Raw genomic sequence first — 27,322 nt, forward strand, 5'->3', positions numbered from 1 at the left:
ATTAACTTTTTAAAGTTCAACAGCAATAGGGAAAAACTTAACATTTTTGATATTTCATTTTGTTATGCGCACACAAAATTATTAAAGTATCCAAATCAAATAGCTTATAAAATAGGCAATAATACAAAATATGAATAAGAGAATTGGCAATACAAAAAGGATAAAAAATTGAAGATTTTAAAGACGAATCTCCTCACCGCTCACACGATTCGTTCCTTTCTTTTCCTTTGGCATACATGGGATGTATTGAACTCCAAGAATACGGTTTAAGATGTTCATCACCCATTTCGAATAGCTGTATGTGCACTCGTCGATTCCGCCTTCGTAGATTTCTCTTCGTGGTCGGAGACCTCGCTGTTCTCGTGTTGCACCTGGAAACATAGAGCTGGTGGTCAGGCCATTCGACCAAAAGTTGCATTTTATTTGCATTTGGCGAAAGATCATTTCCGAAAAATTATTCTGCAGAATAAGAATTTCTTTTTTGTGAACTTAATGTGTAGGAAACAATTGTTTGGCCGTCAAGTTTATGATAAAAGTATAGAAAAGAGAAGATTAGAAATGAACCAGCAAATGTCATAAGATGTTACAAGTATCATCAATAGAATGAGAAGAAAATATTGAATAGAAAACTAAAATTCAAAGAAAAAAGAAATAAAATCATTATGTCATTGAGTTCGGTTCTTTCAAGTTGGTCCTCGGCGTTTGTTTCATTTTTTGGTCGATATACTGAAAATGAGAAGTAGGTTAAACTATTTTTATGAACATAGTCTTGCTTTTTGAGTTATCTTCAGAAGTTAAGAACCCTAAAACTACGTTCTGTCATTACTAATATGTCCTAAAATCTCAACTTACTGCGAGTGGAACATTGAGTCGAAGTTCTAGCCAACACGGTGTTGAAGTCACATCTTGACGTGGATAATCCTCTCCCCATCCCTGAAATTTCTCTATATTCGAGACTCGTTTACTTTTGTTTCACTTACTTTTACAAATGAGATTCTAATGAAACAATGCTTTGATAATTCATTCAAACCATCTCTATCATTGCACGATTGTTCCAACATCTAAAACTCGTTTTCTTGATTTCTATGAGAACTTCTCAACTCACTTGGAAGAATAAATTGAATTCGAAAGCACATAATTGACTGTGAGGAGGTATTCGATTCACTTTTCCCAACGGCATATTCATCATCAAATTAGTATTTTTGGATTGAACGAAGACTGGCATATCCGAATTATTGATGATCATAATATGCATTTGAGCCTCTTTATTATCCAATTGAATTCCTTTTCCAATGTGCATTCTTGTATTTTCAATTGTTCCATTTCTATTAACATTTGTCAATTGACCCAGACATATTCTACAAAAATATTATGGATTCGTTTGGAATTGAAGAATCAATCTACCTGGTATCAGAATTTGATGGATCAGTGTAACCGTCGACTGTGATACTTTGATTGACCAACTGAAAATATATTTGGTGAGAATTTCTGCTGTGACCTTCATTCCGAAGATGCTCACTTTGAAAACCTCTCCAACTCTTGAATTTAATTCGAAATAAGTAATTTGAGCCCAAGATTTTGGGTGTCTGAACGGAGGCGGTCTTTGTTGGGTTTGCTGAAAAAATGAGACAAATTGAAAAAATGTTTTTTTCATTAAAGAAGTTCTCACCAATTCTCCATCTTCTGAAAATACAGAAGGGCTTGGTGAGCTGGCACAAGAAGCTGTGGAACTTCCAGATTGCCAGAGAGCTGGAAGAAATTTGAGTTGATTTCTAGAATAAATTTAAAAAAAAAACGAACTGTTTGGTGGCGAAGGAATGGGTTGTGGTGATGGCATTGAAGAACTCAATCCTTGAGGACGAGTTAGTCGTTGATAGTGATAAGGATTGATACAAATATACATTGTCTTTGAACTTGATTCATATGGGTATGAGCATGTTTCAATGGATCGAAGTTCCTGAAAATAGAAAACAATGAAACTTCATAAATACAGTAATTCAACTCACATGTTGTGAATTAATATCTGGCCAACGCCACACTCTACAGTAGATTACGTGGGGTAGTCCTTTTTTGTGGGAAACCTGAAATCGACATAATGGAAATACTGAAAATTGATTGTTTATCTAGGAAAGAATTTTGTCTATTTTGAAAATATTGGGGCGCCAAAACAACTATGTATTGACTAACCTGCAATCGACCATCCAAACTTTTTGGGATAGTGATACATCTGGAATTGGCACTCGGATTCGCTAAAACGCATTCGAGATCTTCGAGAGTTCCTGGAAAGTAGAACAATGAGAATTGTCAAAGTGTTTCAATCTTTTGTTTAGATTCAAATTATATTTCAGAAGAATGATTTTTTAAAACTCTGATTTTGTTATATTCAATTCAGTATAATTATCCAACTCACCACATCCATTATTCTTCTTTTTTAACTTTTTCACCAATGCTTCAACTGCTTTTTCACACCATTTCTCCTCATCTTCTCCAATTTTCCAACCTAAAAGTTTTTTGACAGCAGGACCATGCATATGAAGTAATCCGTTCATATTTCTGAAATAATTTTCAATTTTTAAAGAAGTCACACTTTGATAAGTATTGATTTTAGTTGCGCAAGAAAAAAAATAGAAACAGATAACAAAAAGTGGGTAAACTGAGCGGAAAACGAATAAGAAAAAAGAAGAGAAATAGAGAGAAACAAGAAGAAAAAGTGACTGTTTGAATAGGAAATGATGAGATGATAAGTGATAACAGAAAGGCGGAGGAGGACAAGCAAATGAATGAAAACAATCAGTTTTATATCATTGCACTTTTCTATTTCAGTTCATTTCCGAACTGAATATTTGGAGAATCGGTGAAGCTCAAAATAGAAGATCCACGTGGAAAATACCAATGCATCTATTCATTTTCCAGTTTTGAAAGTGTCAATATACTTGAAGTCTTATTCGGACTCCCAACTTTCAAAAGATAACATTTCTCGAGGTTTTCTTGAAAACTGGACAATTTTGAAACGCTGAACCCTGAAGACCGAAAACAGTGAACCGCAAGAGAATGAGATTGGGGGTCGGGTTGGTGGCCTGTGCCTTGCAACCGATATAAATTAGTGTCCGTTGTGTAGGGTAGATGTAGGTGGAAGAAAGAAGGTAGAGAATGGCGCCCTTGTGTCAATGCCTAAGACTCTTCACAACCCAACACTATCTCCCTTTCATAGTGCCTTTTCGCTTATTGGCCACATCGATGACCGCTCATTGAATTGGTATGTAAAGGGTTAAAGAGAGGAACAAAGGAGCGGAAGACAGCTTGAGGAAAAAAAAACTATTAAATTCATTATATCTAGAAATTATTCGGGGCATTGACAAAAAACACAAACGGGGGCAAAAAGAATCTTGAAATCGGTGTTTAGAGAAAAACGTCATCGATGGGTGAGTTTCACCCACAGAGATCCAACAGTGATAAATTTAAATGATTATGTTTTAGTGACAATAAAGAGGGCGACATGAAGAAGAAACAAATTGAACAAACAGTAACTTTGAAAAATCTAAATCTGATGGTATTATCAGGGGAGGTAACAAAGAAATAACTGAACTAAAATCTCGATTTGATAGTTGTATGCATATCTTCAAATGCGTTGAGGTATGACCGCTGAAGTCGAGACTCGACGGATGGAGACATCTCTTGGAGAACAAGTTGGGCCTAAATTGTTGTATGATACATTTTTTCAAAACATTACATCGTAATACCTTGCCAAGACCTTCCCCAACATTAGTTGGAACGTGCTTATCTTCATAAGCCAACATTTGACTGAAATGCGAATGGAGGAAGTTTCCAGCGGAACGGAGTTCAACATGTTTTGCTCTTATGTGCTCGAGGAAAACGACTGCTTTGCATTCATCAAGAGCTTTCGCGATAGCCTGGAAATCCAATTTTGGAAAAATTAAAGGTTTTAACTAGAGTTCTCAGAATAGATCTCACCTCTTCTGCAGCTTTTTTTTCTTTCTTGCCTTTGGGTTTACTAAGGGATTCCGGAGCAGCCGTTGGTACATTCTTTGCTAACTTCAACACTACTTTTTCAATGAGACGAAGTACGACTTGAATCGCGGCTATAGTTTGAAGAGCTCTCGATGATTTTATGATGGAATCAACCATCCAAAACGATGGTAGTTTTTCTCCTTCTTCGCGTCTTGGAGGAACTTCAATGAGTTCTAAACAATATAGGAAAGTTAGATCTTGATTAATTACACTCACTTATTAGTTTCTTGGCCATTTCGGTTCTTGTTCCAACAAGGGAAATGTCTGGATGCTCTCCAGAATCGAGAATATCGACAAGCTTGACAGCTGCCTCCAAATACTCCAAAATCATTTGCGGTCCGCCGGAATGAACCCATTGAGCTAAATGTTGCGGAGCAGGTGATTGGGCAAGTTTTGACGGAATCAGGAAAGATGGGTACTCTTTGCAACAATGCTCAAGATGGTTTTTGTATTCCATGACCGTCATTTTCAATTGGAGACGAGCAAGGCGTGGCTCCATATTGTCATGAGTGACACGCCCGACAGCTCCAAGAGCACGACACATTGTACTACGAAGTTCCGAGATGTCGATCTGAAAATCATTCCAATGTAAAACACAATATTTAGATCTCCTCTCACCAGCTCTTGGAAGGTTCTTTTCTTCATGTCTTCTAGAAGATTTTCGTAATCAGAAGTTTCGGTGTATGGAATAACAGTGAAGTCACGAGTGTCAATCAGTTGCTTCCAATCTGAAATGAAAATCGATTGAGAAACAATAGAGATAAAAATAATCGATATATTGCTGACCGATGCGCTTCTCACCGATCGGATCTTCATCTCCCCAAAGAGTCACAGTGATTTGATCAATATCATCGAGAACGAATAAGGAAGAAAGGTATCGATTCATTACTTCACATGCTGTCTTCTAAAATTTAGTCTCTGATATTTGAAGATGGAATAATCTTGGTTCCGTACCTGTGCAGATAATCGCATCTTTTGACTAGCCGCTGCCATTCGCGGGATGGCAGTAAATTTGCCGTTGCGATAGGATTGAGCAATGCAATCTTGAATCTGAAACTCTTAGTTAGGTTTCAACTTGAAGACAGATAAATTGATTATCAAAATTTCTAACCTCTTTCTCTGCCTGCTCGTACATCATGGTCAATTGTGTATTGTTGATAATTGCCAGGTTGAAGCGGCCAGATGTTTCATAAATTGGGAAAGTCATATGACCCATGGTGTCTAGCTGGATAGCTTTGATATCCAGCGTTTTGACAAGAGCAGAAATTCGTCCAGTTGCACCTGAAAAATTTGGGAGGGATTGTTTTCTATTTACTAAATAGAAGTCTTACATAAACCTGAGTAGGCTCTTACTAATCCAAGTTTACACAGAGGATCAGTTCGATTGGTGGTGGCAACGAACTCGAGAAGAAGAATCATTTCATAGAATTTTTCAGCATCATCTGGAAACAATAAGAATTTGAGAAGGCAGATGGAACAAGTACAAACTTTCTTTCCGATAGGCATCCCAGAGGTGAGCAGTTGTAAAATTGCATAGTACTCCTTGAGCATGTTCGCTTCGCCCTTTCTGAAATTACCCTTTTAAATGACTATATGAAGAGAGACATAAATCGAGATTTAGTAGTCCCTCAGAAAAATTTTTTTTCAAACTTACAGCAGCAATCTGTGCGATGAATTGCTGGAAAAGGGATCGATGGTCATCAGCAGTCATTTTATCATACTCTCCGAGTGCTCGGCGGCATCTTTCCATCAAAATGATAGCCCATACTTTTGATTCCTAAAAATCCTTCAGATGAAAAAACTTATAATAACACATTTCTCACATCTCCTTCGGCTTGTTCCGCTGCTGAAATTCCTGACATCCACGAAGTGAGACCTTTCAGAAATTCTTGTTTTTGCTCGTCAGTCATGTCTTTGAAGTACTAGAAAAAGAATAAATAAATAAATTCACAGAAAAATTGAAACTACCAGTTGCAAATCAGCAAAGCATACAGGCTTCGTGTAGAACTTTTCAACGTACAACAGCATTTTCTTTACTTTATCTCCAAAAATTGGTGTCAAATCTTCCATTCCTGGAATTTTTCTAGAAATTTCTCCCAACTTCATGTGAGCGAAGAAAGGAACAATATAAGGAGCACGATGTTTGAATTCCGATTTACTTTGAATGCGCCCAATAAGATCACCAAGTGTCTTAATGAGTGATCGGGCTCTGAAAGGAAAATATAGTCATTAAAGAACAACAGAACACGAACGATTCAATGTCCTCTTCGTTTTCAGATCCAACTAGTTGTTCAACTTGAGAAAGAGTTGCACTAATGATGATCTTCCAAATATTCCAATTGTCAGGCCTGCAAAAAACTCCACTTTTCGTTTACGAATGTTTTTCAACACTCACATATTTTCAACTACACCAACAGCCAACTCGCTTGCTTTTGCGTATTGCTCGTCTTTCATAAGATAAGCCATCACTTTTTCTACCAAGTTGTACGGTGCCATTGGAAGAGAAGCCGCTTCTCCTCTGTCTACAAACTCCGCGCATTCCTTCCATTTTTCTTGTCCTTCCAAAATCAGGAGTTCCAGTTCCAGTTCAGCAGACGCACCTTCGGTATATCCTGTTTTTGCGATTTGAGTTTCGCACATTTTCTCAGCCAATGGTAAAAGCATCTTCTTACCCAGTTCGGGGTTCTCTTTAGCCTGAAGATACTTATATATTGAAAAACCCCCATACAACTTTTTCTGAACCTGCAAAATAAGGGACATTACACTCCAGTAATAATAAGTTGTCACATTCAGATCTTTGTAAAGACGTAATCCAATTTTCTGCTGTTCTTTGTACATTCTGTAACGAGATGTTTAGCTCACAGATAATCGTTTTCTTAAACAGACCTTTCCCGAGAGTAAGCCATAAAAAGTTGAGTAAGATTGTTCTCACTGGGATCAACTTGAATAATCTTTTCGTAAAGAGAAACCACTTTCATATGCTGGTTACTATCCTGCAACATAATCAAAACTGTTTTTATTCATCAAATATGAAAAGGTTTGAAAATACCCTGTAACAATGCACGAACGCTTGTAGAGTGAATTCATCATGATGAACACCTGCCACGTCCAAAGCATCGGTAATCTCCATTGCATCAGCCACTTTATCGAGTCGCACAAGCGTCAAAGCTTTAAGAACCTGAACGTAACTCTGCAATGATGGCAAATAATATTCTAGAAAACCTTGGCTGCTGTGGTAGCTGGATGCTTCTTGAGAACTTTTTCGCATTCCGCAAACGCTTTTTTGTAGTTTTGGCTATCTAGACTATCTGTAAATCGAACAATCGGAAGTTTTGACACAAATCCTCGGGATTTAAACTAGTCCTACCGTAAATCGGACGGAGCCGACGCTCCAATATGGCTAACTCAGCTTTTGACATACTTGAACCCGTTGAGCTTGTTATATCCTGTAAAAATGCAAAATCCAATCAAAATTGTGGGAAAATATGAAAAAAAAACAGCGAAATTAGCAGTGGAGCATGGTTGCGTACTCTCGAGATAGGCGCGCGAAATTTGAAAAGTATTCGCTGATCTTTCTTAAATACTTTTTCTTATTTCTTTAACGCGTTAACGAATTCGTTTTAATACTTCGTTTTTTCAACTTGTTTTGTTTTGAAATAGAATTGGTGAACAATTTTCTACAAGAATTTTAAATTTTAAATGTTAAGTCAAAATTTGTCAACTCTTTTTTAATATTAATTTCAGAACAATTATCCAATGACATCGATCAGTCCACAGAACATGTCAACGAACAGCTGGAATTCCTTGCCAAAATCAGAACGAAATAAAAGTGAAATTCTCCTTTTTTGAAAAATTGTTCAAGTTTTTTTTTCCAGTTTTTCTGCAAGTCCAAGAAGCTAACAATAAAGCGAAGTTGGTAATCGACGATCATCAGAAAACGCTCTCTGAACTACGTAAAAAGATTCCGGAAGAATGTTTGGAAATGTTCGAGAAGGAAAAAACAATCTTACTGCAACACTACGTGAGTACAACTGATATAAATCGAAATGTTGATTTGAGAATATTTTCCAGACAACTGCTGAGTTGCTTCCACATCTTCCGAAAGAAGGATTAAGCAACGACGAAGCTCAACGGATGATATCCATTATCAAGGAGAGAGTGGAAGCTCAAGTAGCGGATCAGGAAGAGAGTAAAATCATAAAACAACAAATTGAAAAGGTCAGTTGAAATCTGGATTAAACTAAGACAAAAATTTTAAAAAAAACCTAAAAATATTTAAGACTAAAAAATGTTTATTAAGAATTATAGTTTAACCTAGTTAGATTGCCAGCATAATTACAATTACGGAATCTTCAACTTGAAAAAATTTCAGCAACACCAGGAGAACGAACAACTTCGTCAAAAAATCCGCGATTTGGCTGGAGAAATTCTTCGCGAGTGCGAAGAAAACTGACAACTTGTGAAATTCATTTTACACGTGTTTTATAATTAGCGTTGAAAACGATATTTCCTGTATAATCTCATTTCTCTGTTCCCCTTCGTGTATTCATTCTTATATCGTCAGTTCCAATAAAGTGATGGGGTTCAAAAACGATTCACAATTTTTCAAAAACCTTCCAGTTTCAGACAAAATGGTTTGTGCGAATAATGAATAGATCTAGAAGTTTTTATTTACAGATTATCTCATCCGGTCCGATCATCGTTTACAGAACAGCTGGATGCGACATTGAGAACTTCAGAGATAAATTCGAGGTATTTAAATGTCTTGAAGACATTGAATTTCATAAGTTAGTTCCAGATAATTCATGGTTGGTCGCCTCTTTTGATGTCAACTGCTAAATGTTTCACTCGTTTAATAATCAGTAACATTACTGATCCTGTTTGCATTCCAATTATTCGGAGCTTGACTGTTAATGCGGTACAGTAGTCCTCTAAAAATAATTTTCGAAGTTTAACTTTCCAATCTTAGGGAGTTAATGTTCAACTGTACACCAGTACTCCGACGAAGCCGGTTATTCAAGAAAATGAGAATTGCATTGTAAGCCAGAGAAAGTTGGTGTTTGTCGATTTCTCGTTAAACTGAGTTAACATCTTTAACAGAGTTGGAACTGATGATTGCCCTGATGTTTCCACTGCTGTCGCAAATGTTTTCTTGGCGGACATGAATAGTTTCAATGAAACTGTTGATTTAAGAATCAACACTGATGCAACTATATTCAACGAGCGAATCGATTCTGTAAGCTATGTTGAGCGATCCCGACGACTCATGTTCTTTTTTCCAGATTGTTATGAAAGCTGGATCATCGATCACAATCAACAGAATCATTCAAACATCTGGCGGTGCCACGTCGACAATAGCAAACTCTTAAGCACTCTCCGTTAAAAATAAAAACATCCCGGCTGAGACCAAAACACGGAACCTTTTACTCTCTTTTAATGCTAGGGCAATGTAGCAACTGACGGGGGTCACGAGTCAAGGTGGGGTCCCGATCTATAATCATCCACATGGTTCTGAGAAAAATTTCTCTTTTTTCCAAGATTTTTTGAAATTTCATGTGATTTTACACTCTGCCACCACTGATTTTCAAATCCCTCCTCTTTTCTTCGTTTCCTATTGTTTGTTGGCGGAGCCTTGAAGCCAGATGACTTTTCATCGATCATCATTATGCTCTTTCTTATACTTTCACATTAATAAATTTTGAAATGTTACAAAAATAAGCTCCAAAGTTTCAAAATTGGTTCACGCCTACACGGTAATTCAATCATAACCTATGCAAACGCGCTTTGTTGAGACTACATTTTGGTAATATTATTTGACGCCTAAATTGCAATTTTTAATATTTTTTGTTTTTCCAAAAAATTGGTCTTTCTCGATTATATTTCTCCTTAAAACTATTTCTTGTCTAAGTTTTTCAGTTTGAACAAAAAAATTTAGGTAAGCGATTTTTCTCAAAAGAGCGCATTTGCATAGGTTCACTTTGAATTATCGTGCGCCTATATATAGGCCTATACAGCTAATCTTTAAAGGCGCACGTAGTTTTTTTTGTTCAAGGTCTCGGTTGGCTACCGGAGTGAACATACGAAACATTCTTGAAAGCTCAAAACTGTTTCGTTTTTTCAAGATGTTTCGAGATTTTCCGTTCGACTTTTCCTTTAAATAGTTGTTAAAATTGTATACAGGTCTGAATTCCAAGATTTGAAGCATTAAAAAAAGTGCATTTCTTGTATTCATTTGATTCCTAGTTGAAAACTAGAATGTGTTATTTTGTTCTTCTGCAAACATCAGGCCCTCCGCCGTATAACACAAGAAAGTGAACAGCTGCGGTGGACAGATGTGTTCCATCCTCCCATCCATTCAATTCTCCTCATTTTGTGCACGTTCCTCTTCCTAATGCACAAAGAACCACCACCAACATTTGACCTTCTCATAATCTTTCGACGTCACTCTTTCTTCTCATTCTTCTTTTTTTCTCCGGAAAAGTGTAACACTGAAGCTAACGGAGAGAGAAACGTTTTAGACCCCCAGAAAATTTTCATCTCTGTCACTAGTTTCTCTAAGATAATTACCTTCCGCTCGAGAATTTTCTGAAAACTCGTAGAATGTTTCTCACTGTTTTGCATTATGCTCAGAAATCCGGTTTCATTCACGAAGAGTGCATAATTCTCACAATCCAAAAGTATTTAAACTTATTTTCTTACGGTCCAGCATTTCCGATCTGGGCAATTGCGAACACTGTTTCTATACGTTTTGTCTTTTGAGCTATTGTATCGCTAAGACTCATTCATCTCCAAAGAGTACAACTACGCCCTCTAAAGCCTTTCAAAGCATATCGACCCAAGTGCGTATTCTCTGAGGGTGCACTTTATTTGCCATATTTCTGCGTCTCTTTCATTAGGCACTTTGTTTCCGACTTTCGAATCTCCTTGAAATGGTTCTTTGCACTATTATGCACTGTCGGTTTAAACTGATAAAAGTTCAACTATGTAAGAAGATCATAAAGGACGGGTCTTTTTATTGTAATGGATATCAGTTGCTATTTAAGGAAGCATCTAGCTTTTATGGTTCTTTTTTTATTATACAAATTAACTGAGTTTTGATTTTTTGATACGTTAGTGATTTCAAACAGTTCACCTATCCAAAAATAACATCATTTCATTTTTGATCTTAATAATAAACTTTTATCTCCCACGTGGTTTAATAGAACAAAACGTAACAGACAAATGGGCGGCGCTAAATCCAAAAAGCTGACGTCACTTTCTTGTTTTTTCCCACTTTGATACTATATTTTGTCCATTGATCTGTTATCAGTCAAGATAAGGAAGCGACGGCTGGTGTTATTGAAATTGTTTATAAGTAAAGAATTAAGTAGAAACATTCATTGTTTTTGAGCTGATAACAACCACTTAACTGTGCACGTTGAGGCCCAGGCTACCTGTGCGAACACGCTCTAACGAGAAACTACGTGGAAATGAAAATATTTTCACGTATCCTAAAATCTTCTGTAGGAAAATAGATTCTAATGTTCACCGCCACGTATTGCGGACCATGTCTTTTTCAGAGCGCGTTTGCATAGGTAACATGGGACTCAACGTGACTGTGTTTTGGCTAAAAGAGAGGTTATAACATCGTTCTTGTTGAAAGCATAAAAGAGAGTACCTGAGTGATGTTTGACAGTTTTTTAAGTGTTTTGAATTCTTCTAGACAATTTTCCATTCTTAAACATACCTTTCTTCATTTTTTAAACAACCTCATTCTCTTGTCTTCTCGTCTTAATCGTTAACTTTCGTTATAATCCTGTTTTTTCAGCTACTTACTGTAACAATCACAAAATGGCTACCCAATCTGCTGTTTCTACCGCTTCAGTTCCACAAGGAGCCCCTTCCACCAACGTATCCGCTTCGGTCGTTCCACCACAAGGTCTCTGGAGTTCCGCTCAGCAACTTTTCTCATTCACAGCTCCAAAAATCGGAAAAGGTTCAACCAATTTGTCTATAATTTAATATTTATTTTAACATTTTGCAGACGGAGAGTTCTCGTTCCAATTCTTAACTTCTCCACAAAGAGCGAAACCAGCTGCGACTGTCAACGCTGATAACTTCTACATGTATGCCTGTGGATCCATTAACATGCCATAAGCCTGAAACATCATTTATCTCATCAACGGGCGTCCTTCGCGATCTTCACTCTTTTTCCATTGTTTAATGCGCAGATCTCCTTGACACCCGACTACACCACCGTATGCCTAAAACAGGAGATAGTTTTACCTCATTTTTGTCTCAAATTCACTTCATGTAATTGGATCATATTTTCATATACTATTTCGTTGTATTCATCACTGTCTTCTCTGCTCAAAGCATTCAAAGCTAATAAATAATATTTCTAATAACGTGAACTGTAGGATTTCGTCACTTCGGTTCCAAACTTTGTTTCTCATCGGTGACGAGGGGATTTGGATTGCCTATCCCGCACCACTCTCAAACACTTTTGTTTAATCAGCAAAGTTAAATTTAAAGAAAAAGACATCGTGAAATCACGCGTGGTCGTCTTACCCAAACTACCGGCCGGCTATGTAGAGTTGGTGGGAACTAAAAAAATTAACGTTTCACGGTTTTCATAGGAATTTTAACCGTTCTTTTTCATATAGGCTGGTTGGAATCCTGCCAGCTTATCGAACAGATATTTTCTTAACTTAACGACCGATTTTGGTTGTACACACATATGTTCAGCACGACTAAGAGGATAACAAGAAACCAGAAACGTTTTATTTATTTTCAAAGGTTGAGATCCGGCTGACACGAAGAACTCGATGATTCCTTTCAAGAATGGTCCTATCGAATAAATATATCGAGATGCTAAAAAACGGAAAAAAGTTCGTGGAACGTGTAAACAGTAATAAATCTGATATCTTTCCTTGTTTTTAGTTTAAAAATAGACTGATATACCGTATTATCATCGTAAATAAATGCATGAAGACACAAATACACTGGCACCAAATAGCAGAAATAGAAAAGAAATCACATATTCAATTTGTCTGATCATTCGGGAAACATTTCAATTTCCGTGTCTCCTTCCATTCGTCCGATTTCTTAATTAGAAGAATAAGATACGAGGAATCGAAGAAATCTTCACTTTTTCGATTTCTCTTTCTCATTTTCATCAATCCGATGTGCTCATAATTAGTGCTCTCTCTTTCTCTTTCTACTTCTCTCAAAGATTCTTTTTTCTCTTTCAATGTGTTAGTGTCACATTTCAGACAAGATTCGCGTGTTGAAGAAGAAGTAAAAGAAAGGTTTGTATATGGAGATGACATGTCATGTTTCAATATATTTCTTTTTTTTCTGCTTTAAGAACTACTAGTATTCAATGTTGAAAGTAAACTCTGATTTTCGAATGAATGATGTGAAAATATCAGAATTTGTTCCAGTCTCCTCTCTCTAAATACTCTCTGCTACTTGGTAGATTGTGGGCATCTGTATAGAACAAAACCCACAAAACATATCTCTATCAGCATCTCGAATCAGTCACAAGTCCCTTGCTTGGTTGGTAAAATGGATCTAATTCTCTGATTCTACTAATCCGGTCATATTTTTTCCATCTCAATGCTTCAACTCACTCATTTTCAGCTCGTTTTCTGGTTCTTCGAGTCGTTAAATATGGAAATCTTGAATCAGAATTCGCTCCAATGATTTTGATTTTTCTCGTCTCGTTCTTTCCTTTTCCGCCAGAAAAAATTTCATGTTTTCACTCCATTTCCTTCTTTGACGTTTTTTTGAGAAAATTACGACCTCATAAATCGAAATCTAGATGAGTGGGAGACTCTTTTCTAGAATTATTTTAGTGAACTGAATACAACTGTTCTAGATCTTGTAATAGTTTTATGCTCTCTTCTTCCTAGAGTTATAATTTTTAATAGCTTCAAGTTGTCTTGATAACTCCTCTTCTCATTCATAATTACTTTAAACACATTGTCCTTTTCCTCTTTCTCTTTTTCGTTTAATTTCCAATTGAACTTTTTTTCTCTGAATCAATTCAACCTTTTTCCTTCTTTTTTCAGAAACGCTTTCGTTTTCTGTTTCTTTATCCTTGGTTTCGGACGGTAATTTGATTTCGAAACCCAATTGGGTTGTCATATCTTTATGTTTATATCCCAACCGGTTTTTTCTTTTTGCTCTTCCTTTTTTTGGAGAGAAAAGGGCACATGGTACCCTCCAAACAAACGGAACGTTTCTTTCTTCTTCTTCTAATTCTTTCTTCTTCTTCTAATTTTTCCATTTCAACATCCTCTAATTTTGATTCATTTGATTTGTTACTCTCCTCAGGAAAACCTTTGTCTAAAATCAACTGATATAAAATATCCTACATTCGAGCTTTGGTTTCTTCTTGCATTTTCTTCCTTTTTTCCAGACTTTTCTCACCTATTTTTCAGTTATTCATCTCTGAATTATTTCCTGTTTCACAGACTTGTTAATGATATTCGACCAAACGTGAGATCTCCGCCGATTCGAAAAAAATTACAACCATTGAAAATGAGCACTTCATTATGAGTTGCAATTGACTGAATCTATGAATTATTTGTGAGAAAATTAGCTGAAAGAGAAGAAAAAACGAGTTGAATACGAACATTTCGAGAAAAACCATATAATAGGAAAGGAGGAACTTATTAAGATTTTTACTTGAACTCCCATCCAGAAACCGAAAGTTTTACTTTGGTTTCGAATTTCTCAAAATCTGAATTTCAGATTCCAGCGGATGGTACTTTTTCGGTTATCAGTTGAAACCAATCACTCGAACATATCCTTCATACTTCTTGAAAATTCATTAAAACTGACTAATTTCTTGAAACAAGAACGTCAAGTTCCCATTGCAGATATGATTGTTATTTTAAATATCTAGAAGAAAAACTTGGAAATAATAAAACTCGGGAAATGTAATGAGAAAACTTTGGTGACAGCGCCTTCCGTATGCACATGAATCAAACTAAATTCTAAAACTAACTTTCAATAAATTAAACTTTCAACTAGAATAAGAAACAACTCGGATTGTCGAATAAACAATTTATTTAGAATTTTAGCTCTGCCTCTTCCAAGTTTGTTTAACTTTTGTTTCTTTTTTTATTAGCTCCATTCTCAAATTGGCGACTTCTTTTTTCATTTCCTTCTTCTTTTCTCTTTTTTTCTCTCTTCCAGAGACTCACATCTCTCAATTTGTTATTCATACTTTCACATTCCGTTTGATGTTTGTTATTACTCTCAACTACTTTTCTGGTATCTGTTTACTCTTCATTTCTCTAATGGATAAATTCATTTTTATCACTTTTAAATTCGAAAGCGATTCGGATTACTGTAGATTAGGAGACACCTAATAATTATGTTCCTTTTTTTGTAATGACAATTTTTAATTACGATTAGAATGTACCTCGGGAAATTATCAAAAATATTAGTCTAGAGTCTAGACGCGGAGGAAAGTTGTTTAATAAGAATTCTGTTCGTTCTCTCATTAGTTATTTTGATGAGAATTAGAAAATGGAAAAAGAAAAAGAAATTTAAAAACAGGAAGTTGATTGATTAAATTTGTTCGATTGATATACTTGAGCTGCATGCTTTCTATTTGAATCGTGATTCTATTTATATTTTGAATAAAAGTTTTAAGATCTGAAGTGTACTCTTCCGAAATTCACGGTAGAGATAGTTTCAGAAAAGGTTTCTAAACTCATTCTGCTGTAACCATACAAGTTTTCTACTCACTTTTTGATTACATTCAATTTTTGACTTTTCGGAATCTCCAGAGAAGGAAAAATGTGTTTTTCGACTAAGACCTACCCGAAAAGTCTCGATTTCAAACGGTGTAACTCTTCGTCAATATTTATTCGGTTTCACTCAACTAAATGGAAAAAAGATGAGAAAACAAAAGAAATTGGAGGGATCTAATGAGAATTTTAGATGGAAAAGCAGAGAGAAAAAGGAACAAAAAGTTGGAAAAACTTTGCGTTTAAAGTCAAGAATAGTGGCTATTTACCCGACACAGAGATCCCATTGTCTTTTGTCTTTTTGTCGCATTCCGTTGGAAAAATGGGAAGAAAAACGGGAAAATATTCGTTTTTCTTTTTTTCATTCCTCTTATTCCATCTATTTCTCTTTTTTACCCGCCCACCAATTCAGCCAATGACTTTTGTTTTGGTTTCTGTTCTGTCGCTATCCATGTTCTCTTTCTTAACTGAATACCTATCCATCATTCTTGAAGCTCAAGTCGTGAGGTGGCCTCTCTAATTGGAATTTATAAGTAATTGAATCAGAAAAACTCCTTAGAGAGAGAGAGAGGTCAATTGCAGGAGATACTCCGTGTCTTTTCTAGCGAAGCATTTCGATTATTCAAATTATATTTGAGTGGAGGTATTCACTTTTCGAGGAAAATGGATTAGTCATTCATATTTCTCATGAAGTTGAGTCTAGAAACTTTCGAAGAATTACCACTGTTTATTAATATTTTCGTTTGGAGTATTCAGTGATGGAATCAACGTAAAAAGGTGACAGGTGGAATCAGTATACGTAGCACGCGAGATTCATCTGCAGGTTTGTTCAACTTTTCTTATCTATGTGCAGATGGTTTTGACAAAAACTGATTGATGTGAATGAAGATTTGAATATTTTAGAATCATGCATGAAACCTGGTTTTTCAAAAAGTTCTTACATCTTAACTTAAGTTGGAAAAGTCTTGAAATTCAGAAGTATCTCTAGACGAAGTGTCTTTTTTCCTCGTTGTGACGTCTGTTTTTCGTCAGAAAAAGTCACAAAAACACGAAGAAGTATGTCATTTTACCTTATATTTCCTTGTATTTCCTTTCCATACCTTTTCTAGTTTTCTCCTTTTTTCTCTTGATATAATACTTTCCTTTTTCCAATGTTTTCTTTCACTTCTTTTCTGTTTTTCCCTAAAAACACCTACACAAATCATCATTGTTTTAATGTTTCAAGCTTGGTTAGATCGACATAAAAATCCTTTCTAATGGACTCAGAACCAGTCATTTTGATTGCTCAATGAGCCCTGCTCGACCACGTCAATAGGAGAAAAGAGAGCACAATTCATTACATTGTCTAGAGAAAGGTGGACTCCAGAGTTTCCGTTTTCCATTTTTCATGGGCAAATTAACTATTCGGGAAGGTCCATTGGCTATTTTCGAATATTAACAAAAAATGTATCTACAGATATTGACCGATTTCCAATTAATAGATTGATGAAACCCGTGACGAATGAACACGATAATCCGGGAAAATTAAACTTTTTTGAAAATTAAATTTTTTTTAAATTTATGTGATCTGTGTCTGCACAATTTTCATATTCATATTTCCGATTGGATATTCCGACTGATTGCTAACATCCTTCCCCACCTACTCAAACATCTTTTTTATTTCAATTTTTCGTCAAAGTAAATCCGTCGAATGACATCAAAAGTGGCATTTATCCTGTTAGAAAGGTGTGTTGCAAATCCTTTGGTTTTCAGTGCAAATCTCCTATTCAAATCAAATCTAATCCCATCATGTCCGTCGACTGATAAATCACAAAAAATGATGAATGTTAATTCGTTTACCACTATCATATGCCTTTCATTCTCACCGGAAATTTCTTGAATTTCCGTAGAATCTGTAGAAAAAAGAAATGTTGAAAATAAGCTACAATTTCTCTACATTTCACGAGTTTTCCACCTCCGCATTGCAGCTATTTAAAATAGTTTTCTGTAAATATCATGTGGTTTCTTTTTTTTGTTGCTTTATTAACATTCACTTCTCCTGAATTTACCAATTTTTCAGCCTGAAAGATCGGAAATGTTACGATGGTTCCACGTGGAAGACGAGAAAACATTCCTGTTTGGAATTCGATTTCGAAATAGAAAACTAGTTACTTTCTTCGCTTTAATTCAATTGGTAGTTGCTTGTGTTTCATTTGCTCAACATATATATTCAGTTGCGCTTTTTAATAAGGTAATTCAATACAATTGTGACCGCAAAGGTGTTCGTCTCAGTCAAAAACTGTCAAAACATAGTTTTGGATATTTCTTTTAAACTGAGGTCTACTGTTGACCCCATCTCGTTGTTTTGAACGCTAAATTGCAGATACTGTAGCTACAGTATGCTAAGTTATTTTGAGACCAAAGAGAGGCTGTTAGAATAATATGTCAACTGCAATCAGATTCGGTTCATCCATCCTGAATTTACCATTCAAAACTTCAGATATTCTACTGTTCATTCAACGAAACTCGTTCGAATACAGGTCATTTTCTCTCTCACGACGTCATTATTTTCGACTTTGGTCTCTTTCACGAATTAATTAATGTAAGTATTGCTTTTTCTCACTGAACATACCAAAGAAATAAACAAAAACGAAGATTAAAAATAGAAAATATTTGAAGGAAGGAAAGGTTCATTCTTTTTTAATTTTAGGTTCAAGAATGCATCGCTAATTATTTAGACGGTGGATACATGAGGTGTTTATGGTGCTTTACTCAAATGATTGCATTGGCATTAACCATTTGTAAGACTTCGTTGAGAATCTTAATCTGAATTGATTTCTTTATTTACAGGGACAACACTATGTATTCCAAAACCTCATCCATTACTTCTCTGGCCTATGCTCATTATTCAGAACGCCTATTGTTTTGGATTAGTGATTCTGACGATAGCAACAGCTGATAAGGTGAACAGAAAGAATACCGAAAACAACAGAAAATCTAGAAGTTCATATTCAAATGAATCCTTATTTTATACACTAATCGTCAAATCAACAAAAACCATTTTTCAGCTGCTCGTTGCTCTATTCCATCCAGTGAATGCTCATCTCAATCTAATGATTCTATATTTCGCCGTCGGAACATCTATAAATCATTTCTTTGATTATATTCTCTGGCACTATTATTGGTACGAAGAGTTCCAGTATATAGGTCGAACAGGGAAGCATGTTATTCCTTTTTGGGTTTAATTTTCGTCTTTTTCTTTTTTGAATCCAACGAAACCTTTGTACTTTCTGTGACTAAAAATGTGTAGAAAAACGGTTAATTGATATTCTTGCTTCACCTTTTTTGTCATTCATTGTTTTTTTTTCAACCTTAAAGTATTTCATAACAAGCTGAATTATTGAATTATTGGAGTCAGTTCATATGAAAATGGTTAATAAACTGTTTAACTATCAATTTAAAAACGTTGATTTTATAAAAGATGCTCTATGCGGAGCGAAAAGAAAGGAATCTCAACCATAATGATTTCGATGATTCTCGTTTAGATGTACATACTGTGTTAAAACGAAAAAAGAAGCAGAGAAGTATTTATTTCAGGTGCGAATCATTATTTTCGAAATCTTCTTTTCTAAAATTCGATTATCGTTCAGTCGTTCTTTTTGTCCTCTTCGTTTTCCTCATTTGGTGGTTGTTGTTGTTGGGAAACAGGTGGATAGAACAGAGAACCTGAAGACCACATACTGAATTCACGGCCACTGAACATTGTATCTCCGAACAACGGACCATTTGGTGAGTTTTCAGCTGAAAATCTGATGTTGAAACAGAATAAATTCAGAGAAAGGAACAAACCCAAGTTGAGTCCCAAATGAGAAAGTGACAATGGATCATTATCAACAGGTGGTGGTGGCTCAGCAGTTGAAGATGACGGAAGTTGAGATGAAGATGCTCCCCATCGATCTCCCCAAATGGATCCACTGGTTGATGAATCAGTTGGATTTTGGGATAAACCATTGAATCTATTCGGATGTCCAGGAGTTCTTGAGAACTCATTCGACAATTGATTGTTCTTTTTCTCACTTCCGATTGTCAAACGACGACCGCCCATCTTTTCAGGAGAGCTTTCAATCTGAAATAAAAAACACTTGTTTACTGAAATCATCCAACTGATAACATTCGACTTACGCGACTTGAAAAAGTACTTGATTCTCTACTTGGGCTTCTCTGTCTTCTCATTTCAGTAGACAATCCATCAATGTCATCACAGAAAATATCTCTCGATGCAGCTGCCATTGAGGAGAAATCCATTTCAGCATCATTCACATTTACTTCCTGTAAGCCATAAGTTGGTTTAGTCTCTAAAACTTCGAGTAACAAAAAACCTCATCAATCCAATCAGGTGCCTCATTTTCCTCTTCTTCCTCTCCTCCAATTTGTCCTTCAACCAAATTGACAGCTCGTTCAGAAGGAGTAGTTGTAGCTGTTGTTGTATTCGGAGTGTTCGAAACAATCGTGTTTCCTGATGCTTGACGAATTAATTCTTCCATTTGTTCTACACTTAACGGATCTCCGTAACTCCATAAATTCATAAATGGCATTGCTGCTTGAGCAGTTGGACTATCCCACATGTCAGCGTCCATTGGCATTCCCATTGGCATTCCCATCGTAGACAAAAATTTATTATAGAAAGAATCAATGGAAGCTGTCGTGAGAACTGGAGATAATACTTCTTGAGTTGGGTTAGCATTAACCGGAGGGTTTGAAGAAACATCGGGATGTGTTTTGCTCGGATTTTTACTTGAAGCCCGCGAGGATTTTTGCTGCGGTTTCGGGTTTTCAACTTGAGCTGTTTTAGCTTGAGAAGTAGTAGAAACAACTGGAACAGGTTCAGTTGATGGAACTTTAGCCGATGGAATTGTCTTCTTTCTTTGATTGCCTCTAGGCTTTGGTGATTCATCCGGAGTCAAGGATGTCACTGGTTCAGCACGATTTTGAGAAACATTCAATGTAGATTTTACGGGCTTTGCAGCCTCCAAATTATTATTTTCCTTTTGTTGAGCCGCCCGTTTCTTCTTTTTCTGACTTTTAGACAAGACTGGTTCCGTATCAGAAACAGAAGGAACTTGGACTTCTGATGCCTTGCTAACTGCTGAATCCTTTCTTTGTGCCCACATTTCAGCCAACTCTTCTTCCTCATTCTCATCAAAATCTGTTGCAATTTCATTCGCATTTTTCTGTTTCTTTTGTTGTCCCACAAATTCTAACATTTGACGGAATTCCTCTACTTTCTGCATTGTCACTGGATTTTTCTTTTTCGCTGGTTTTGTGGATTTCGATGATTTATCAGCAGGCGACTTGTCTTTTCTCCAGAATAACGACCATTTCCATACCAAATGAACACATTTTACAACCCAATTCGCAAGAGAATAATACCATTTTTTGATCAACCAGGAATCTGAAGAAGCACGAAGTGCTGAAGGCGTTGAAGTTTCTGGTTTCTTGGGTGAAGGTACTGTAGTAGTTGTTGTAGATGACGTGGCGGTTGGAACAGATGACGTTGAAGAAAAAGATCCTTTCAGATTATTGAGATCAAAAACATGGCGAGGAATAGCAAACTGTTGTCGAATGGCACATGCGATGGCACGATCTCCTTCGAGATAAGCACATGCAAGAACGCATACAAGGCAGAATCTGAAATATGGAATCAGTGTTTTGCTTGTTTTTTTCGTCTAATAAACTTACATCAGTGCTGTCACACAACTGTAATACATGATATTCTCAAATGGTGGACGTGGCAACGCTTGATGGCATTTTGCAAGCATATCACCAGGAACAGTAGCTGCTAATGGGAACAACCATGCACTTCCGTTCATATGCATATATAATTGTAGGTCTGCTTCATTTGTAGTTGTTAGAAAATCCGGAGTGTATCTGAAAATGAAAGAAAAAAAATATTTTGGATAGAACCTGTCAATTCAAACTTACGCAATGTCTAGTGCATAAGTCTCATTTGGTTGCAATCGGAATGGATAACAATTCAAAATCCGAAAACCTCTATTCTCGCATGGAACTCCATTTATACTCATATTGGTTACTGTAAACTGTACTTCTCCAGTATTCAATACTTGGAATGGACGACGAACAGTAAGAGTTGAGTGGAGTTTATGCATCAGTCCTGGAACATATATATATAGAATTCCATCATTCTCATTCGAACCCACTTTTTGGATTATTACAATCTGTCAAATGATCGTGTCGAATTTCAAATAACAATGGTTTCCTAGATCTAGCTTCGGCTCCTTCCACTTTAACTCCAATTCTTGCTCCTTTTCCATACATAACAACTGGTTCAAGAGCAGTTAAATTGTTTCGAATCAAGAGAAGTGATGACCGAAGCATATAATCAGATGGTAAGAATCCAAGACGAAGACGTACTTTCATGTGAGGCTTCAGAATCATTGATAGAGTGAATCTAGAAATGAAACTAGTAGAAAGGGAGATTTAATGATTAGAGAAAAAACCTTGGGATATTGATTTCGTTGTTGTATCTAGCCATTTCATGATTCAAGTGATATTCGAATGCTTCTCTGAGTTTTGGAACCGGCGAGTCTGGTTTCAGAGTGAAAAGTTCTGTATCACGTAATGAAAACATCAACGTCTCATTCATTTCCACCCATTCCGTCAAATCAGTTACCAAATGAGGTCTCATCAATTCAACAAGTGATTCTGCATCTGGATATATCACCAATGGAATCACTTGTATGGCAACTGGAACATTCGTTGGGTTAGCCAGAGTCAGATTGACAATTGTGAAGTTTCCGAGAGCAGTCAATGGAAAATTTATAGAGTTACGAGTGAGAAGGCGAGGCCAAATTAGTTCAGCAGATGTTTTGATCTGAAATTTATAAATAATTTTTAAAATTCACACTTGAAAATCCATACCTTAATGTTCTTCGCCTTGTCTGTATCGAGAATAATTGTTGTATTCACATGATGTTTTCCGCTTTTCACCAATGCATCATATTTTCTTCTCAATTGTTTATAAAGATATGAATCAATTTCAGGGAGGTTCGATGGCAATCCAAGACCATGAGTAAACCATGCTCCATCTGTACTTGCCAATGGCAATCCAAGATAACAATACTCATGTTCACAGGGTGCAGATGGTGAGAACATGACACGTCCAAGATTTGTGAGTCGTCCAGAACGGAGTACTGGAGGATTCAGTGGATCAAATCCTTCGAAAAAGAAGCGTGGATCTTCATTGAGTGTTGTCAAACGAGTTACTGTCATGTCTTCGTCGAATGAATTGAATACCTAAAATGTCATTTCGTATACACAAAAGTAGAAAGATTAGATACCTGAAGTGTTCTGTAAACCAATTTCGACGGGAAAGTCTGTCCGAAACTAATTTCTTCTGGAATAGATTGAAGTGATCCACTTGAAACTTGATATGTCACTCCGAAAACTTTGCTCTCCAAATCTGTTTCGAAAACTATATTCCCATTTCGAACGTTTCCATCCCATGGAACTTTTAACTCCAAATCAAATATCTTTCCTTTCATTGGTGGAATATCAACATCTGTTGTTTCAACATACTCAAGTCTCTCATCATTTCGAACATCTGAGAAATTTCCGATAGATTTGACACCAACTTCATAAAGACGATAGGCGGTTCGATCGGGAACTGCTAGGTTTTTGAGTCGCGTCTCAGCACGATTGTGGTTCCAAACGACAAACTGAATATCCATAGATTGGAAATGAAATATGTTGGTTCATACTTACTCGAATAGTTCTTGTATCATTCCTCTCCACAAATCCAAAATCAAATGAATTCTTATCAACTGATGTCATTTCAACACTCATCTTTCCAGTGTATGTTGAGAGACTCAAATTGAATGTAGACACATTTGTATGGACGAAAATTGTAGAGTTGTCGAATGTTGCAGAAAGTTTTTTGTTGTATTTTAAGACGAAAACTGGTGAAATGTGGCCGGAACGAATGAGTGCAGTACGGTCAATAAGGCGAACCTGGAAATTGAAAAATAAGAAAATGATCTTCTTCTAGAATCAACTTACTGAAAAATGTGGAACGAGATCCGGAGACATTGAGATATTGAAAATAGCAACATCAAAAGGTAACTGATTTTCAATTCGAATAATTCTTTGATGAGGTGGACGCAGATCTTCTTGAATTGACAAATCATTTCCAATCGATACAAGATCTCCACGGAATACATCTGCACGATACGGAATACTGACATTATAGTTTCCGCCTCTGGACACTGCTATTATATGTCCACTGATATGTTTGATTTGTTGTTGAGAAGTCATTTGTACTCGATTTCCCTCCAAATAAACTTTGACAAGATCTGATTTCGGTCCCAAAGTGACGCTTCCTTTGTTTGGAGGATGAACAATTATTGGTGGATGAGATGCGAATTCCATATAAATTGCTGTATGATCTCCTTTTTCAACATACAAAGTTTCAAACTCTAGACGGCCACCTATCTGATATTGAGCCACCGAAAATATCTTCGCTTCTGATTTCACACCTTGTCGAATCAATCCAAAATCAAGTATTTCATCCGTTGAATATACTCCACGTCGTTTCAAAACTTCAATTGGAACTGTTAAATATATATCAGTTATTTTCTGACGATGCTCCGAACTCATATGAATTTCAGAAGCAATTCTGACGAATACGGTCGAATTTTCAGAAGTTGCACCAACTAGTACGAGAGTTGCTATTTGTTTTGTTTGATATGGACGAATATCCCAATACTGTGGTGGCTCACCAGCCATAAGACTATCCGCTTCGTGTGGCAACTCAATATGTCCGTTGCCTCCAGATGATCCAACCTGAAATAATTTCAGATTCGAAAACTATTGTGTTGATTAGAACTAGCAAACCTCAGTGATTCGCATAGTGTAGGCATACGGGTTGAAAATGGTGACTGGTTTTGAAATTGATGAATTCATCGGAAGACGGAAACCTGTGAATGGAGAAATACGATATGGATTCGACACACAGTCTCCTTGCATCTGAAATTGAAAATTCTTGTGAATTGAAGGGAATTTCAAATGAAAACCTTGTAAGTGAACAACCCTACAGAAGTATAAAACTGAACAGTTGTTGATCGTTTCCCAATTTCTCGAGGCAAGAAAACAACTTCGAGAGAAGTGACTCCATGAGGTTCAAGTTTCTGAAACAAACTGTAATTTTTTCGAATCAAAGATGAATAAACTGACGAATTGCTCGAAATAAGACGCTTGGAACTCAATCGAATTGACAACAATTGCATCCAAGAAAATTCGATCATTTCTCATATTTCGAATGTAAATCTTTCGCTTCTGTGCCGTTCCGACAGAACTGAAAATACTCTTTTAACACACTTCAATCTAAATTTTAGTGAAGATTCATCAGAATTCTCAAACCAACTTTTGTCCAAAATCCATCATTGGCGGATCCATTTCCATTGGTAATTTTCCTTTTCCAGACATTTTCAGAACATTAAATGTTGGGGTCTTCTGTTTTCTATGGGAACTTGGAGCATTATTAGATGATTCCGAAACATCTTGAAAATCGAAAACCGGTAAATGATGAACATTATCCGATCGAATCGGATGATTCAGATAATGAAGTTCTTCCCCAATTTGAACGAATGCAGTATGAAGAACAGGGATCTCGTGGAGTAAAGAAGCTGATACTTCTTCCGGAAGAGGCCACGACTGAATATTTCATGATTCATTAAAAAGTGAAAATAATAGATCTAGATTCTAAAAATACTTCTTCAGAAAGACAAGTAATCAACTAATACTATTTTGATGGTTACCTGCTGATCTGCGAATGTTGATGTAATCAGGAGAGATAATATTAAAAGAATGGAGACGCAGATGGATGAAAATGAGGTTCGAAACCGTGACGATGCCCTATGCAATGAGAGAAGCATTCGGGCATTTAGTGTAGGAGAGAGGGTTCTCTGAAAAAAAGACTCGACATAGTCGTTATGAAATTCAAAGAAGAAGGAAAGAAGAAAAATAAAAAGAAGAAGAATAGGAGCCGATTTCCTGTGAACTCTGAAGTCTTCAAACTAAATGTGTTCAGACATATCGAAGTTTGTGAAAAATATTTCTCGAAACCCACAAACCCCCGTTATTATTAAACTTTGCGGCACCTCAGGAACTGAAACACCTGGAATCAAAAAGCGAAAACGATGGAGAACCGCGAGAAAAGGCGTTATTCTCAATGAGTTGGCGAATGGATAATTGGAAATAGCGTTCGGTTTGTAGAGATCCAGAATCATACATCTTGGAAAACGAAGAAGATACTGTCAACGTGAGACGCAGATGAATTGATCGATTGCGGAGGAGAAGAATAAGAACACGTCATCACACCATTAGAAAGAAGAAAAGAGGAAAAAAAGAGGAAGACGAAGGAGAAGAAAATCTGGTTTCGGAAGTCTCTGCGACAATTCCATGTTCATCTTTTTAGAAGAAAAAAGAAGAAGAAGAAGATGGGGAAGAAAATGGAAGAAGTGAAGACAAGGAAGATGGAGTGATAACCATCTGTCATCTAGGTCAAGGCGATTCAAAAAAGCGTATAGCTTTCAATCTTGGCCCTCCTTGTGGATATAGTTGAATTAATGGAAGACCCAGATTTTCCTATAAAAAATGATTTATGTTCAGGACGTGTGTGTATATAGAAAGCATGGACATAGGAAATTGAGGACGTGTATCATCCATTACTGTAACAAAAATTTCGGCAAAAATAAAATATTCAAAGTTTAGTGAGTCAAACCTCTCTCAATGGCTTCTAACAACTTCATTCTCCAATGTCAATCAAGATTCAAGTGAATGTGAGAGGAATGCGTACTCCAGGAAGTGATATCCGATTGACTCTTGGATATTTCTTAGTATAGAAACTGATTAATGAGAGAGAAAAGGCGTTGGATTGTACTGATATCTTTTGTGTTATAGAAGAAGAAGAACTCTCAAAAAAGAAGAAAGAAAAAGAAAGAATTGACAAATGACTGGTGAAGAACCATCCAAAGAGAACAGTGAGGTGGAAGGATACAGATAAAATTTACCAAAACAATGAAACTTGGACATCACAAACAATACTAAAAGTTTTGAAAAGGCTCGCAGACAGAATTATTAAAAAAAAGAAAATCAACGGTTAAAATTAAGAAAATTTATTAAACCCGTCTCTGAATCCTACCGATTGATGTGAGGTTTTGAAGAAGGTTATTCAGAATAACAGGATAGTACATAGAGAGAGAGAAAATAATGCATGCGAGAGAAAAATGTGAAAATTGATTCAAATAGAAATTTAAATTTAAACAGACATTTTCTTTTTTCAAACGTTCACTTTTTTGATTATTTTCTCTGATTGACGGTCCTTGTTTGAAAAAAATTCAGACAATTTAAATTCAGGTTTGAAGCTTTAAATGTTGAGTCTTCGATAACTTTTATCTACATCATCGTATGAAAACAAGTCATATGACTAGAAAATCCTGTGACTTATATGCATTAAATGTACCGAAACTGTCGATGAAGAATCAACAAAA

The 27,322-nt window shown here is 36.2% G+C and overlaps 8 protein-coding genes across 8 annotated transcripts; 4 read left to right on the forward strand and 4 right to left on the reverse strand.

Moving 5' to 3' along the window:
• Positions 1-177: 177 nt before the first annotated feature.
• GCK72_009896 (uncharacterized protein) lies at positions 178-444 on the reverse strand (the record flags this gene model as incomplete). The annotated part of the gene is made up of 1 exon (XM_053727586.1): positions 178-444. One exon carries the CDS (start codon positions 442-444, stop codon positions 178-180), a length of 267 nt encoding a protein of 88 aa, XP_053587163.1.
• Positions 445-660: 216 nt separating this feature from the next.
• On the reverse strand, positions 661-2,898 carry GCK72_009897 (uncharacterized protein; the record flags this gene model as incomplete). Its single annotated transcript, XM_003112902.2, has 12 exons — positions 661-726; positions 853-933; positions 981-1,061; positions 1,106-1,358; positions 1,405-1,463; positions 1,520-1,615; positions 1,670-1,749; positions 1,801-1,957; positions 2,007-2,081; positions 2,188-2,279; positions 2,411-2,553; positions 2,837-2,898. 12 exons carry the CDS (start codon positions 2,896-2,898, stop codon positions 661-663), a joined length of 1,245 nt encoding a protein of 414 aa, XP_003112950.2.
• A 687-nt stretch (positions 2,899-3,585) lies between these two features.
• GCK72_009898 (uncharacterized protein) lies at positions 3,586-7,448 on the reverse strand (the record flags this gene model as incomplete). Its single annotated transcript, XM_053727587.1, has 20 exons — positions 3,586-3,693; positions 3,741-3,911; positions 3,973-4,202; positions 4,246-4,600; positions 4,648-4,757; positions 4,816-4,933; positions 4,984-5,079; positions 5,141-5,310; positions 5,361-5,471; positions 5,518-5,596; positions 5,684-5,806; positions 5,853-5,951; positions 5,998-6,238; positions 6,282-6,377; positions 6,425-6,723; positions 6,772-6,868; positions 6,916-7,022; positions 7,079-7,207; positions 7,252-7,337; positions 7,397-7,448. 20 exons carry the CDS (start codon positions 7,446-7,448, stop codon positions 3,586-3,588), a joined length of 2,877 nt encoding a protein of 958 aa, XP_053587164.1.
• A 337-nt stretch (positions 7,449-7,785) lies between these two features.
• Positions 7,786-8,482, forward strand: GCK72_009899 (uncharacterized protein; the record flags this gene model as incomplete). The annotated part of the gene is made up of 4 exons (XM_053727588.1): positions 7,786-7,858; positions 7,905-8,050; positions 8,101-8,247; positions 8,402-8,482. The coding sequence occupies 4 exons, from the start codon at positions 7,786-7,788 to the stop codon at positions 8,480-8,482; spliced, it is 447 nt and encodes a 148-aa protein (XP_053587165.1).
• A 124-nt stretch (positions 8,483-8,606) lies between these two features.
• GCK72_009900 (uncharacterized protein) lies at positions 8,607-9,398 on the forward strand (the record flags this gene model as incomplete). The annotated part of the gene is made up of 6 exons (XM_053727589.1): positions 8,607-8,663; positions 8,707-8,781; positions 8,828-8,947; positions 8,999-9,081; positions 9,130-9,265; positions 9,312-9,398. The coding sequence occupies 6 exons, from the start codon at positions 8,607-8,609 to the stop codon at positions 9,396-9,398; spliced, it is 558 nt and encodes a 185-aa protein (XP_053587166.1).
• A 2,461-nt stretch (positions 9,399-11,859) lies between these two features.
• GCK72_009901 (uncharacterized protein) lies at positions 11,860-12,165 on the forward strand (the record flags this gene model as incomplete). The annotated part of the gene is made up of 2 exons (XM_003112857.1): positions 11,860-12,004; positions 12,053-12,165. The coding sequence occupies 2 exons, from the start codon at positions 11,860-11,862 to the stop codon at positions 12,163-12,165; spliced, it is 258 nt and encodes an 85-aa protein (XP_003112905.1).
• A 5,685-nt stretch (positions 12,166-17,850) lies between these two features.
• Positions 17,851-19,000, forward strand: GCK72_009902 (uncharacterized protein; the record flags this gene model as incomplete). The annotated part of the gene is made up of 5 exons (XM_003112945.2): positions 17,851-18,006; positions 18,256-18,357; positions 18,466-18,556; positions 18,606-18,718; positions 18,824-19,000. The coding sequence occupies 5 exons, from the start codon at positions 17,851-17,853 to the stop codon at positions 18,998-19,000; spliced, it is 639 nt and encodes a 212-aa protein (XP_003112993.1).
• Positions 19,001-19,401: 401 nt separating this feature from the next.
• On the reverse strand, positions 19,402-25,705 carry GCK72_009903 (uncharacterized protein; the record flags this gene model as incomplete). The annotated part of the gene is made up of 17 exons (XM_053727590.1): positions 19,402-19,556; positions 19,605-19,881; positions 19,938-20,084; positions 20,135-21,443; positions 21,495-21,683; positions 21,738-21,927; positions 21,974-22,224; positions 22,274-22,647; positions 22,695-23,069; positions 23,114-23,491; positions 23,538-23,783; positions 23,832-24,614; positions 24,666-24,797; positions 24,845-24,958; positions 25,005-25,125; positions 25,195-25,484; positions 25,589-25,705. 17 exons carry the CDS (start codon positions 25,703-25,705, stop codon positions 19,402-19,404), a joined length of 5,448 nt encoding a protein of 1,815 aa, XP_053587167.1.
• Positions 25,706-27,322: the final 1,617 nt, after the last annotated feature.

Source organism: Caenorhabditis remanei, chromosome III, assembly GCF_010183535.1.
Source record: "Caenorhabditis remanei strain PX506 chromosome III, whole genome shotgun sequence".
Classification (NCBI taxonomy): Eukaryota; Metazoa; Nematoda; class Chromadorea; order Rhabditida; family Rhabditidae; genus Caenorhabditis; species Caenorhabditis remanei.